Source organism: Myotis yumanensis, unplaced genomic scaffold (genome assembly GCF_028538775.1).
Source record: "Myotis yumanensis isolate MYYU_CA2020_CCGP unplaced genomic scaffold, mMyoYum1.0.hap1 SCAF_5, whole genome shotgun sequence".
NCBI classification, from domain to species: domain Eukaryota; kingdom Metazoa; phylum Chordata; class Mammalia; order Chiroptera; family Vespertilionidae; genus Myotis; species Myotis yumanensis.
This window is the reverse complement of record NW_027223756.1, coordinates 98534824-98549813: the sequence shown is the minus strand read 5'-3', so window position 1 is coordinate 98549813 and position 14990 is coordinate 98534824. Positions and strand designations below refer to the sequence as shown.

Genomic DNA, 14990 nt, shown 5'->3' with positions numbered 1-14990 from the left:
CCCAACCCCCTGATCGACCCTGCTCTGTGTGTGACAGGGTATGGAGCCCCAACCCCCCTGATGGACCCTGCTCTGTGAGTGACAGGGGGCAGCGCCCCAACCCCCTGATTGGCCCTGCTCTGTGCATCACAGGGGGTGGCGCCACAACCTCCCCATCAACCCTGCCTTGAGTGTGACAGGGGGCGGTGCCCCAACCCCCCAATCGGCCCTACCCTGAGCGTGACTGAGGGTAGCATTGCAACCTCCTGATCTGCCCTGCTCTGTGCATGATGGGGCGGCGCCTCAACTCCCCAATCAGCCCTGCTCTGAGCCCCACCAGGGGCTGCACCTAGGGATTGGGCCTGCCCTCTGCCACCCGGGAGCAGGCCTAAGCCAGCAAGTCGTTATCTCCCGAGGGGTCCCAGACTGCAAGAGGGCACAGGCCGGGCTGGGGGACCCCCCCTCCCCTCCCGAGTGCACAAATTTTTGTGCACCGGGCCTCTAGTCCTATATAATAAAAGCCTAATATGCTAAGTGTCCGGCAGTCTGGTCATCCGTTCAACCAATCAAAGAATAATATGCTAATAATATGCTATGGCCACTCAACCACTCACTATTATGTACACTGACCACTAGGGGGCAGATGCTCCTACCAGTAGGTTAGGTTGCTGCTGTGGTCCGGCCAATTGGGACTGAGCAAGGCAGGCTGGACATGACCTGGAGCCCTCCCGTGATCCCTCCCTGGCTGGCCAACCTCCTGCATCTCTCCCTGGCCCCGATCGTGCACCGGTGGGGTCCTTTGGCCTGGCCTGCATCCTCTCACAATCCAGGACCCTTCAGGGTATATCAGAGAGCCAGTTCCAGCCCGATCCTGCAGGCCAGGCCGAGGGACCCCACTGGTGCACAAATTTGTGCACCGGGCCTCTAGTAAACTTCTAAGTCTAAGAAGCACAGAGAGTCACTAACAAGGGGAACCCAAAGAGGCCCACACGTTGTAATTAAAATGCCAAGGGTTAAAGACAAAGAGAGAATCCTAAAAGCAGCAAGAGAAAAACAGTTAGTTACCTACAAGGGGGCACCCACACAACTGTCTGCTGATTTCTCAACAGAAACTTTGCAGGCTAGAAGGGAGTGGCAAGAAATATTCAAAGTGAGGAATAGCAAGGACCTACAACCAAGGTTACTCTACCCAGCAAAGCTATCATTTAGAATTGAAAGTCAGATAAAGAGTTTCATAGATAAGAAAAAGCTAAAGGAGTTCATCACCACCAAACCAGTATTACATGAAATGTTGAAGGATATTCTTTAAGAAGAGTAAGAAGAAGAAGAAATAAAAAATATGAACAACAAAATGGCAATAAATATCTATCAACAATTGAATTGCCGAAACCAGTTTGGCTCAGTGGATGGAGCGCCGGCCTGCGGACTGAAGGGTCCCAGGTTCGATTCTGGTCAGGGGCATGTGCCTGGGTTGCGGGCACATCCCCAATGGGAGATGTGCAGGAGGCAGCTGATCGATGTTTCTCTCTCATCGATGTTTCTAACTATCTCTCTCCCTTCCTCTCTGTAAAAAATCAATAAAATATATTTTTTAAAAAGAAAAAAACCAATTGAATTTAAAAATTTAAATAATTGAATAAGAAACCTAATGAACAAAATAAACTGGTGAATAAAATAGAATCAGAGGCATGGAAACATGGAACAGACTGAAAAATCTCAGAGGGAAGGAAGGTGGGGTAGGGGGCAGGAAGAGATTAACCAAAGATCTTATATGCATACTAGTGGCCTGGTGCACAAAATTCGTGCATGGAGGGGGGGTTCCCTCAGCCCAGTCTGCACCCTCTCCAATCGGGGAACCCTTGGGGGGTGTCCGACTGCCAGTTTAGGCCTAATCCCTGTCGGACATCCCTCTCACAATCTGGGACCACTGGCTCCTAATCGCTCACCTGCCTGCCTGCCTGATTGCCCCTAACTGCCTCTGCCTGCATGATTGCTCCTAACTGCCCTCCCCTGCTGGCCTGATCTCACCCCCAACTGCCCTCCCCTGCTGGCCTGATCACCCCTAACTGCCTCTGCCTCAGCCCCCACCACAATGGCTTTGTCCGGAAGGAAGTTGGACGTCCAGAAGATGGCTGGTAGACCCAGTCTAATTAGCATCTTACCCTTTTATTAGTATAGATAGATGATATAGGATAGGATTGCTTAAATGGGGGAGGGAAAAGCCTTTTTCAGCAGGAGGAGATGCTCTTGGCAGACAAAAATACATAATCCCTATATCTGGACTGATAGCCAGCCATATGCACTATACTGCCAAACTGGTCATTAAAAAAATTGAACCGCTTTCTTACACCTTATACCAAATAGCTGTTGCCCTTAAAACTCCTCAACAAACTGCCTTCGCAGTTCACCCAGATTAGGTTCTGATTGGTCGGTTTTTATACCAGCTTCAAAGTTCTTCCTCTTAGACAGCTATTGGCTCCTCGCAGTTCACCCAGATTTGGTTCTGATTGGTCGGTTTCTATGCCAGTCAGCATCTCCGGGCCTGATCAGAGAGGCGGGGATGATCAGCAGCCGCCAACCCCCCTCCTCCCCGGATGCTGGCAAGACCCAGAGAGAAAGAGAGGTGCAGCTGCTGGCGAGGCCTGGAGAGAAAGAGAGAGGGAAGGGCTGATCAACAGCTGCCACAGAGGCTGTGGATCAGACACTGCTTCTCTCTCCAGGCCTGATCTGCAGTCTCCTCAGCAGTCAGTGCTGGGTTGCTGTGCCCATAGCGGCAGCAGTCAGTGTTGGGTTGCCGCGGCAACCCAGCACTGACTGCAAGACTGACTTCAGGTGTTCAGTCATCCATTCAGTCGTTCTGGATGTTATATATATATATATATCTTATGGCTTTTTATATATATAGATATGTATTACTTATGGACATAGATAATTGGGTGGTGAAGGCCTGGGGCAGGGTGGAAACCAGGTGGAGGGGGACAATGGGCGGAGGGCAAGGGGGACATCTATTATATTCTCAACAATAAAGTTTTTTTTAATAAAAAATAAAAATCAATGGCAAAAATATCCTTGGGTGAGGATTATTAATAAAAAATCCCACAAACAAACAATATGTTAAGTTGGCAGACACTAAACTCTTGGAGGTTCACTTCCTCCTGATACAAACCAAATGGCTGCATGAAATAACTTTTTCAAGCAACAATTATTTTTCTTACTAGAGGCCCGGTGCATGAAATTCGTGCACCGGGGAGGGGTGTGGTGTCCCTCAGTCCAGCCTGCACCCTCTCCAATCTGGGACCCCTTAAGGAATGTCCGACTGCCCATTTAGACCCGATCCCAGTGGGACATCCCTCTCACAATCCAGGACTGCTGGCTCCCAACCACTAGCCTGCCTGCCTTTTTGATTGCCCCTAACAGCTTCTGCCTGCCACCCTGATCACCCCCTAACCATTCCTCTGATGCCTAACTGCTCCTCTGCCAGCCCGATTGCCCCTAACAGCCCTCCCCTGCCAGCCTGGTCACCCCAAACTGCCCTCTCCTGCAGGCCTGGTTGGCCCTAACTGTCCTCCCTTGCTGGCCTGATCGCCCACAACTGCCCTCCCCTGCTGACCTGGTCACCCCTAACTGCCCTCCCCTGCCAGCCTGGTCACTCCCAACTGCCCTCCCCTGCTGGCCATCTTGTGTCCACATGGGGGCAGCCATCTTGTGTGTTGGAGTGATGGTCAATTTGCATATTACCTCTTTATTCTATAGGATGTTCAGGGTTAAAATGTATAAAAGAATGTTGTGTGTAATTAATCTATAATGCAATACATGATAATGAGAGAGAGAGAGAGAGAGAGAGAGAGATCAATTGGTTGCCTCCTGCATGTTCTCTGACCAGGGGTGGGGAGTGAATCCAAAACCCAGGTACCTGCCCTGGACTGGGAATCAAACCCAACACCCTTGTGTGTGTGAGGGGGGGGGGGGAGGCTGGTGCTCTAACCATTGAACCACCAGCGAGGGCTTCCACTATTTTTATTATTAGCAGCTCTTCCTGTCCCACCCAGGAGAAGTGCCAAGGATTGGAAATTAGTAAAGAGGGACTGAGGGCCCCCAGTAACTGAAGTCTTGGAGATACAGATGGAAAGACATTGTTCATAAGATGGAGTCCTGCCTCAGATTGAAAACTACCAAAGGTCTGACTATTCTTGGGGGGGGAAAGGGGTGTGGGGGATGCGGGAAGAGACTGGACAAAAATCGTGCACCTATGGATGAGGACAGTGGGGGGGTGAGGGCGGAGGGTAGGGTGGGAACTGGGTGGAGGGGAGCTATGGGGGGAAAAAAGAGGAACAACTGTAATAATCTGAACAATAAAGATTTAATTTAAAAAAAAGAAAATACAAAGATAAAAAAAAAAGAAAGAAAACTACCAAAGGCAGAGACTTCATTCAGCTGCCTACAGACAAGCAAAAATAGTCTATTTCACTGCTTCTCTTTCTGATGAGAGATTCCAGCTGACATGTTATCTTTCTATGCCATTTACCTTAACCAGAGTAGCCTATGTGGGGCCTGTGGTGTCTTGCCCACCGTTATGGCCCACTGGAACTGGAGCACTCAAGAAGTAATTGATTGCCCAGATGTGGTTCAGCAGTTGACCCAGGAACCAAGAGGTCACAGGTTTGATTTCGGGTTGGGGCTGGAGTTGTGGGTTCAGTCCCTGGAATGGGCTGTGCAAGATGATTCTCTCTCATCACTAATGTTTCTATTTCTCTCTCCCTCTCCCTTCCTCTCTAAAATCAATAAAAAATACATTTTTTAAAGAAGAAACAATGGAAACCTAGCTGGTTTGGCTCAGTGGATAAAGAGTCTGCCGGTGGACCAAAGGGTCCTGGGTTCGATTCTGGTCAAGGACTCATACCTCAATTGCAGGCTCTTTCCTCCATGGCCCATGCCCTGGTCAGGGCACGTGCAGGAGGCAACCAATATATATGTTTCTCTCACATCAATATTTTTCTCCATATTTCCCTCTCTCCCTAAAAATAAATAAATAAATAAATAAATAATAATGGAAAAATATCCTTGGATGAGGATTAAAAATAAAAAGTACAAAAAATAAAAAGAAACAGCTGATTAGGGTGACCATGTCATTGCTGGGGCATAGGGCACATTCCACGGAGCACTTTTTAGGATGCAATCAAGAGCCAAGCTCCTGGAGAAATACTTTTGTACCTTGTTCAGGGCACTTGCCTCTGAGAGAGAGCCTTTGGTGTTTTGTGCCCTCTGAAAGACAGCATTGAGAAAGAAGCTGCTAAAAAATGGATCATGAAAAGGCCATCAGGTTGGGAAAGTAACTGATCATTTATCTCAATGCAGGAAGCCAGGGATGAAAGAACACGCTCTGGGATAGCAATGTCACCCACTCAGACGGAGGCCATGGGCTTCGGGCGTGGACAGGCTGGCTGCCAGGGCCGATGATGACTGTCCAGGTCTCCTCCTTGTGGAGATTTTCCTCCCTGCCCTTCCCATCTGCCTGGCACGGCTGCCAAGATCTGTGATCCTGGGGTCTGGGCTGGCCAAATGTGAGTGGTGACCTGCACATCAGGCCCGAGGCATGCAGTTTCAGATTACAGAGGCTGAACTGGCTCCAAGCCCTGCTGAGTCAACTCTGTTCTTGCCAGAACTTGGAACTAACCTGCCCCCGGGTTTTTCCTGGCAGATGGATGTTTCTGTGCCAGCCTCTTTCCTGACAGGGTGTAGGGGGGTTGGTAGGGGATGGCAGGGGGGAGACTTCGGTGAAAGTTTGTTGGATAAATGTTTACCCTTGTGGAATGGACATGGTGCAGCCTCACAGCTGCATTCAGCTCTTCCTCTGTCCCATCCTTGCTCACTCCCCAGTCTCAGAGTATTGGGGTCTCTCTGCCACCAACTTGGGAACTCCATATAGGAGAGTAGCTGACTGCCAAATGAATGAATGAATGAATGAATGAATGAATGAATAGGTTGGCCTTCCTTCCAAGTATCCCCTCTTTCTGTTCCCAGGTTTCTGCTTTTGATGCAGGCAAGACTCAGACACTGCAGACCCTGAGGGTAGAGAGTGTGGGAAGTGAGACTCTGAGCTGGAGACTTAACAGGACAGACACCGGCCCTGTCAAAGGGCACTAGGTTGTGGGGAAGGGTGATGATGAGGGACGTTAAAAAATCCACAGACACCTCTGCTATGACGAATCCTTGAGCGGGAAGGAGCGTGGAGCTTGGAGACGTCTGGGTGGTAGTGGTGGCGGGGCGGGGAGGGGAGGGCAGCCTGGTCTTGGGAAGCTCTCCCAGAAACATCCTGGGCTCCCCTCCCAGTCCTGCGGGACTCAGCGCACCAGGGCCTTTCCTCACATGTCACTTTCCCGCCCTCTCCCCAGCTTTTGACTTGAGGAGGGCACGAGGAACGCCAGTCGCCCAGCCTTCTGGTATGCCAGCGCCCTTTGAGTGAAACGGGGCGTAGGGGTGGGGGGGTGGGGTGCGGGGGGGGGGGTGGGGGGTGCGGGGGGGGGGAGGACCGGAATTTCGGCGCAGGAAAGAGGATCACGGGAAGGGGGGACAGTCAGGTCTCCCACGGTCTGCAGAGAAGCCGCGTCAGAGCCAGGTGGGGAGGAGTCTGAGTTTTGCAATCTTAGGGCGCCCTGCACCCCGCTGCGAATGCACAGAACCCCACCCCGGATTGTACACCCCGCCCCCGGCACGTGTGCTCCGCCTTCGAAGCTGCTCCGCCCCATCTCGCACCCGCCTTATAAAAAGGCTGTCGTAGGAACACGCCAAACGAAGGGCGGGAGGCTTGGACCTGTCCTTGTTCTTTGGGGCTTCTGCACCCGCCCGAGGCTCTGCCAGGGTCGGCGCGTATTTAGAACCCGCGCCCACCTAGAGCCCGCGCGCCCCTCTGTCTGAGTCCCTACGTCCCGCGCCCAAGCCACAGGGAAGGATGCGCTGTGCGCCGACGGCCGGAGCAGCCCTGGTGCTGTGCGCAGCTACCGCCGGGCTGCTGAGCGCGCAGGGCCGCCCCGCGCCGGCGGAGCCGCAGCCGCGCTTCGCGTCCTGGGACGAGGTGAACGTCCTGGCTCACGGGCTCCTACAGCTCGGGCACGGACTGCGCGAACACGCGGAGCGCACCCGGGGGCAGTTGGGCGCGCTGGAGCGGCGTCTGAGCGCGTGCGGAGCCGCCTGCAAGGAGCCGGGAACAGCCGCCGCGCCCCCGCACGTCCCCGCAAGTCCGGTCTCCCGGGGCGAGGCCGTCCCTGAGACCCTCCGCAGTCTGCAGGTACGTGCTACCCAGGTGACTGTCCGCACTCGTACTACTCTCTTGCGAGCCTGGAAGGGCGTGGACGGAAGTGGTGCGCTTCCAGGGCTCCCTGAGCTCTCCGGCCCAAGAGTCAAATGATGGAGAGTTGGAAGGACAGAGGAGCGGGTGAATGGGGAGGTTGGCGGCAGAAGGCCAGATCCTCACCAGGTTTTCACTCTCTCCAGACTCAGCTCAAGGCTCAGAACAGCAGGATCGAGCTCCTCTTCCAAAAGGTGGCCCAACAGCAGCGCCACCTGGAGAAGCAGCACCTGAGAATCCAGAACCTGCAGAGCCAGGTACCAGATGCTTGCACCAGGAGGGCAGGGAAGTCCAAGCTGAACCTGTGAGTCTGGATGTGAGCCAGTCATATCTGACATTCTCTTCCTGTCCTTCCCCAGGTGGGCCTCCTGGCCCCCACGCACCTGGGCCGCGGGGTGGCCACGCCTGCCAGGAGGAAGAGGCTACCCAAGATGTCCCAGCTTGTTGGCTCCACTCACAATGTAACCCACCTACACAGTGAGTGTCCAGCCCTTTGCTGTCCTCTGGCAGCTCCCACCGCACATAGCATACACGTTGCCATTCCTGTACCCACCTTGTCACATCCATCTTACTCAAGGAGAGAGTCTTGGCCCTGGGTCCCTCTGGGCTCTGTGAAGGGCTAATGGGGCACCTTCTTCAGCTCCGTCCCTGACTGCCCCACCCTTCTTCCCAGTGGGCCAGTGGGTTTTCCCCAAAGACTTGCTGGCCACTAATAGAGCAAGGGTTGGGAAAGAGGGTCCAAGTCTAAAAGGGATTTGGGCTGCAGGAGTGTGGGGAAGGGGGCGGGTGCAGGGACACTTCCATGGAGGTTGGAACTTTCTAGGAGGGCACATGGTGGACAAGAGGGTGCCGGCTGGGGTGTCTGAAGTCCTTATTGGATGAACAGCAAATGCCTGTCTGTGAGAAGGGTTCTAAGACTTGGAATGTGGATCTAGGCGGTAGAGCAAGTGCAGGGACCCTATCTCCCTGGCCAGACGCATTCACTCTTGCATCTCTGACAAATCCAGGGCTGCTGATCTGAGCACCTGGTCCCTCACCCCATTCTTGGCCCCAAAGTACCTGATTACCCCCATTTCCCATGCCCCTACTTCCACAGAGAGCTAGCCATTGCCACCTCTGCAGTTCTGGGTCCTGTTTGAATGTATGCCTGAAATTGCCCCAAATTTCCAACCACATGTCTGTGTATGTCAACACAGGCTCCCAGCTTCCTGTCTCTGCCCCACCTTAAGTTCATGGCCCCAGAGCCAGCCGACTTCCCTCTGGTCCTCCTACCCCATCACCCGGCCTGGCATCTGTGTCTGTCTGTAGCCAACTGGGTAAAAGTTCAGATTCTCCCCTTCACACCCTCAAACTGATTGCTGGCTTCCAGCTCTCTCTTTTGAGGGCTTCCCCCTCCCCACCCCAAGGCCCCCCCCCCCCCGCCCCCACTCCTATCAGAAAGGGTCCAGTACACCCTCCCAAATTTCTGTCCTGGGATGAGGGGCTTCTGGGATGGACTAGTAGGTATAGGTCCAGGCTGAGGGATGTGGAGGGGATTGGAGGGGGGAACTCATGGATTTGGGAACTCCCAGACTCCAGCTCAGTCCTGCCAAGTAGGGGAAAGTTCAGAGCTGGAGAGAGAAACAGCTGGTGCTAATGGAAGCCACATTGGTGGTTTGGCCAGGTGCCTGTCCTGATTGGAAGAAAGGAAAGTAGGGGAAAGGGGAGCTGCCCCAGGGGCCAGAAAGTGTCTGCAGTCACTCTGGGCTGGCCCCCACCCTGGCAACAGTTAGGACACACTCACCCCTTGTCCTGGGCCCTCACCCCCCCTTTCCCTCCAGCGACCTTTCCCCTACTTTCTTTGCTGGGCTGGGGGCGGGGCTTCCCACCAGCAGTAGACATCCCTACTTTCTACTTCCTCCCTCCCTCCTCCTTTCTTCCTCTCTTCCTGCCTCCCTGCCTCCCTCCCTCCCTTCCTCCTCAATCATTCAACTCCCCACCCTGGGACCCTGGGCAGAGTCTCTATCCAGGCAAGTCCCATCCAGACCTGATCCGAATCCCCCACTAGACAAAGCAAAGCCTGTCCAGTTCAGCTCAGCTCTTGCCTCCCCTGCCCAACCCCCCATTCAGCTCCTGCAAATATTCATTTATCAATCATTCAGTCATTGTGTCTTTATTAAACACCTGCTGTGGACTAGGATCAGCCCAAGAACATTCCCTATCCCTGGCCTCATAGAGGCCTCATTCAGGGGAGGGAGTTGGGGAGAGGACACCAGATGACCCTAGTGTTGCGAGTGGGAAGGCCTTGATGCTCCTTTCTGGGAGTCTGGTCTGGTCTGAGGGTCAGGAATTTCTTCCAGAACCTGGGACCCTTACATTGAAGCATAAAAAGGCATAAGGGAAGAGCATCCTAGGCAGAGGGACCAGCATGTACAAAGGACCTGTGGCAGGAAGATGTGTGGGACAAGGAAGGCTATGTGGCCAGAAGGTGGGCATGCAGTGTGGGAAGAGGGAGGATGGGGGCAGAGGCCAATCCTGAAGCATCTTGTGGTCAGTATTAAGGAAGGTCAGAGGGAGCCATGGAAGACTTTATGCAAGTGAAGGGGAGGGTGTCCTGAACTCAGGATTGCCCTCTAATATCCCTGTTGCCCACTGCCCAGATTCTACATACACCTGTTTCCTGAGACCCCCAGGACTGCCCTCTGACTCAATCTCCCTGTCCCTCCCTTTGCCCTATAGGGCTGCCCAGGGACTGCCAAGAGCTGTTTGAAGAGGGAGAACGGCAAAGTGGACTATTCCAGATCCAGCCTCAGGGGTCCCTGCCTTTCCTGGTGAACTGCAAGATGACCTCAGGTAGGATGCGGTAGTCCACCAGGGAACTGTTGTCATTCTGTCAAATGCAGCCCACCTCCCTCACACCCACTCCCTCTTTCCCTGCTGAGTCCTGGGGACAAAGACCTAGGCTGAGCCTCTCGCCTGCTGGCCAGTCCACAGTATTCCTTCCTTTGACCACCTTCCTCCAGTCCTGCTGGGATGAATGAGGGGAGTATTGCTGTCCCTGGGTTTGGAGGTGGCTTGGGGTTTTGGAGCCAAATGGAGGAATTGGATTCCCCTGTGAGAAGGGTGCTCCTAGTGACCTTGTACCTGTCTGGGCAGATGGAGGCTGGACCATAATTCAGAGGCGCCAGGATGGCTCCGTGGATTTCAATCAGCCCTGGGAAGCCTATAAGACTGGCTTTGGAGATCCCCAAGGTGGGTGTTTCCAAAAGCCAGAGGCACAGGGAGAGGAGGGGGCTGTGGCGGTGGGTCCCTGTCTCACTGATGACCTTTCCCACTGTAGGAGAGTTCTGGCTGGGCCTAGAGAAGATGCACCTGATCTTGGGCGACCATGGCAGCCACCTGGCTGTGCAGCTGCAGGACTGGGAAGGCAATGCCAAGTCGTTTCAGTTCCCCATCCGCCTGGGTGGTGAGGACACAGCCTACAGCCTGCAGCTAACAGCACCCATGGCCAGCGAGCTGGGTGCCACCACTGTGTCACCCAGTAGCCTCTCCCTTCCCTTCTCCACTTGGGACCAGGACCACGACCTCCGTGGGGACAAGAACTGTGCAAAGAACCTCTCTGGTGAGTAAGCTCTGTCCCTCCTGGTCTTGCCTGCGGGGCTTCCCTCCCTGCCTTTCTGCTTCCCTGCCCTGCCTTCAACACAATTCCATCCATTACCCTCTTTTCCTTACTGGCTGTGTGCTGTTGGGCAACTGACTTAACCTCTCCCATCTTCAGTTGCCCCACCTTTAAAATGGGTATAATCACAGTGCCTACTCCATAGGATTATTATGAATATTCAATGAGATGACATTGTAGCAGAGCCACCAAGACAAACTCCGTCTTGTTCTAATGAAATCTAAGGCAGAGTCTAGGCCTTGTGAAGTGAAACATCAAACTCCCTTTGGTGGGTCAAAAAATGATGGAGCAGCTGGGTGTGGCTCAGTTGGTTGGAGTGTCATCCCATGCACTGAAAGGCTGTGGGTTTGATCCCTGGTCAGGGCACATACCCAGGTTGTGGGTTCAATCCCCTGGTTGGGTTGCATAAGGGAGGCAACCCATCCATGTTTTTCTCTCTCTCTCTCTCTCAAATTGATAAAAACATCCTGAGGTAAAGATTAAAAAATAATAAAAGCCTGGCAAGTGTTGCTCAGTGGTTGAGCATTGACCCATGGACCAAGAGGTCACCAGTTCAATTCCCAGTCAGGACATACACCCAGCTTGTGGGCTTGATCTGGGGCGGGGGGGGGGAGAGGGGGGGGGTAGGGGTGGTGCAAGAGTCAGTCAATCAATGTCTCTCTCATTGATGTTTCTATCTCTCTCTCTCTCTTCTTTCCTCTCTCTCTAAAAAAATCAATTAAAAAACATTTAAAAGGGTGACTTTATAAATAAATAAAAAATACATCAAAAAGTGATGGAATACTGGTAATTTTTTATGGTTCAATCTAATATAAATTGATGAGACAGGCGACAATCATAGAAAGTCTTTAATGAATGTCAGGGGCAGGGAAGTAACTTGCCATGGTCACAGATATGAGAGCTATGGTTATTGGGTTGGGGGTCCCAGAGTCCCTGAGGCTCCTCTGTTACAACCTGTGGTTCTTCAGGACACAATTTGACAACCACTGCCAAAGCCCTCCCATCTAAAGTGTGTAAGTCCAATGCTGCCTCATCGCTATCCCAGCCCCAGTGGTTAGGTCCCGCCTAACCATGTCCCCTTTTTTTCTGACAGGAGGCTGGTGGTTTGGTACTTGCAGCCACTCGAACCTTAATGGCCAGTACTTCCACTCCATTCCTCGGCATCGGCAGCAGCGTAAGAAGGGCATCTTCTGGAAGACCTGGCGGGGCCGCTACTACCCGTTGCAGGCCACCACCATGCTGATCCAGCCCAGAATGGATGAAGCAGCCTCTTAGCCTCCTTGCTGGAGCCTGGTCCCAGGCTCCTAGAGGACAGTGATTGTGATTCTGGCCCAGCATGTGGCCACACTCTGCCTGGGCAGGGGCTCTGGGCAGGGGCCATTTGGAGCAATGTGGACAGAGAAGCAGCCTATGACTGAAGAGGCCCCCTTTCTTAGTAGGGTGGCTATAGGTGATATACCCTCTGAGAACAGTACAGGGCACAGACCACAGAAGTGAGGGACCAACGGGCATTGAGGCCTGCTCTTTGCCTACCCAAGGAGTGGGAGATGCAAAGGGACCACTCGGGGGCAACCAGGCAGCCCTCAATGGTAGATTCAGTCATGTTGACTGGCCAGCGGATGAGGGCACCCTCACGGTGCTGTTGTATGTGGGTGCTGTGGGACAAGCCCATGCCACTGGTGTCTGGGTGGAGCTCACAGAATTCTTGAAATAAAAGCAGCTTCAGAATATTTTATTCTTCTTTGTCCTTAAGTTTGTTAAAAGTGGACAGTTTCAAAATCCAGGTAAACATGTTCTCAAGGTGGAGGTGAACACTCCCTGGTCTGTTAAGGACAAAACTGGTTATTCCTACCACCTCTGACAACTGATTTTAATTTCCTCCATTTATTATTTTATGATGTGTATGTTACTTTTATTTTCAAAATTAGAAAACAAAGCCCCCATTCATTCCTTCTGGAAGCAGGTAAAGAGAAAATTAGAACACCCTCCTGATCATATTTATGCATGTGAATCACCATTAACCTCTCAGTGTCCCAACTGATAAAAAAAATTTTTTAGAAGTAAAAAGAAACAGGTGAAATGAATTTTACAAATATATTTTATTGAATCCAATATATCAAAAATATTACTATTTCAATATGTGATCAACATAGAAGTTATTTTTTTAAAATAAATCTTTATTCATATTATTACAGTTGTTCCTCTTTTTCCCCTCATAGCTCCCCTCCACCCAGTTCCCACCCGCCCCCCCCCCCCGCCCCGCCCGCCCTTACTCCCCACCCTACTGTCCTCGTCCATAGGTGTATGATTTTTGGCCAGACTCTTCCTGCACCCCCCCACACTCCCTTCCCACTGAGAATTGTCAGTCCATTCCTTTTCTATGCCCCTGATTCTATTCTATTCAACAGTTTATTCTGTTCGTCAGATTTTTTATTCACTTGATTTTTAGATTCACTTATTGATAGATATGTATTTGTTGTCACTTTGTTGTTCATAACTTTTATCTTTACCTTTTTCTTCTTCTTCCTCTTCTTAAAGAATATCCTTCAGCATTTCTTCTAATACTGGTTTGGCGGAGATGAACTCCTTTAGCTTTTTCTTATCTGTGAAGCTCTTTATCTGACCTTCAATTCTAAATGATAGCTTTGCTGGGTAGAGTAATCTTGGTTGTAGGTTCTTGCTATTCATCACTTTGAATATTTCTTGCCACTCCCTTCTGGCCTGCATGGTTTCTGTTGAGAAATCAGCTGACAGTCGTATGGGTACTCCCTTGTAGGTAACTAACTGTTTTTCTCTTGCTGCTTTTAATATTCTCTCTTTGTCTTTTGCTCTTGGCATTTTAATTATGATGTGTCTTGGTGTGGTCCTCTTTGGATTCCGTTTGTTTGGGGTTCTGTGCACTTCCTGGACTTGTAAGTCTATTTCTTTCACCAGGTAGGGGAAGTTTTCTGTCATTATTTCTTCAAATAGGTTTTCAATATCTTTCTCTCTCTCTTCTTCTGGCACCCCTATACTTCGGATGTTGGTACACCTGAAGTTGTCCCAGAGGCTTCTTGCACCATCTTCATATTTTTGTATTCTTTTTTCCTTTTGCTTTTCCAGTTGGGTGTTTTTTTGCTTCTTAGTATTTCAAATCTTTGCCTTGGTTCTTGGAATCCTCTAGTCTGCTGTTGGATCTCTGTATATTATTCTTTTTTTAAAAATAAATCTTTATTGTTCAGATTATTACAGTTGTTCCCCCTTTTCCCCCCATAGCTCCCCTCCACCCAGTTCCCACTCCACCCTCTGCCCTTACCTCCCCCCCTCCCCACTGTCCTCATCTATAGGTGTACGATTTTTGTCGCCGGGTCAAAGGTCATACACATGGAAACTGTAGCTATTTCCATCCGCAACGTGTTCCTGTGCTCGGAAAGGTCTCTCACGACTTGTTCACGCTCTACTCAGAAAGGGTGCGGAGCCACGTTATGGCTTTTTAAAATAATGTATCCTCTTATGTTTAAAATGAGGATTTCACTACCAAAAGTGAGGAGAAAGCAACACTACAGCTGCTCTCACCCCTCTTGCCCTTCGGGTGATAGTTGTGCATGGGGCTGCAAGCTGGTTCTCGGGCCATCGACGAAGCCATCTGGGCGGCTCGCACGGTTCCGCCGGCTTCCCAGGGGCCATCGCAGCCTCGCAGGGGCCGTCGCAGCCTCACGCAGCCTCACAGGGACAGTTGCAGCCTCACAGGGACAGTTGCAGCCTCATGTAGCCTCACAGGGGGTGTCGAAGCCTCGCAGGGGTCGTCACAGCCTCTCAGGGGGCATCAGAGCCTCATGCAGCCTCTCAGGGGGAATCGGAGCCTCATGCAGCCTCTCAGGGGGCGTCAGAGCATGCAGCCTCTCAGGGGGCATCGCAGCCTCATGCAGCCTCACAGGGGGCGCCGCATCCCACGTTGGGGGTGAAGGTGCGAGACAGAAGCTCCTCTCGCTGTCTCTCCTGCTGCTCCCTCGAGTATCGCCGATGCTG

At 51.9% G+C, this 14990-nt stretch overlaps 1 protein-coding gene across 1 annotated transcript; it reads left to right on the top strand.

Moving 5' to 3' along the window:
- Positions 1-6774: 6774 nt before the first annotated feature.
- ANGPTL4 (angiopoietin like 4) lies at positions 6775-12717 on the top strand. Its single transcript, XM_070416656.1, has 7 exons — positions 6775-7264; positions 7471-7581; positions 7684-7801; positions 10043-10156; positions 10460-10555; positions 10644-10925; positions 12076-12717. Exons 1-7 carry the CDS (start codon positions 6929-6931, stop codon positions 12255-12257), a joined length of 1239 nt encoding a protein of 412 aa, XP_070272757.1. The 5' UTR covers positions 6775-6928; the 3' UTR covers positions 12258-12717.
- Positions 12718-14990: the final 2273 nt, after the last annotated feature.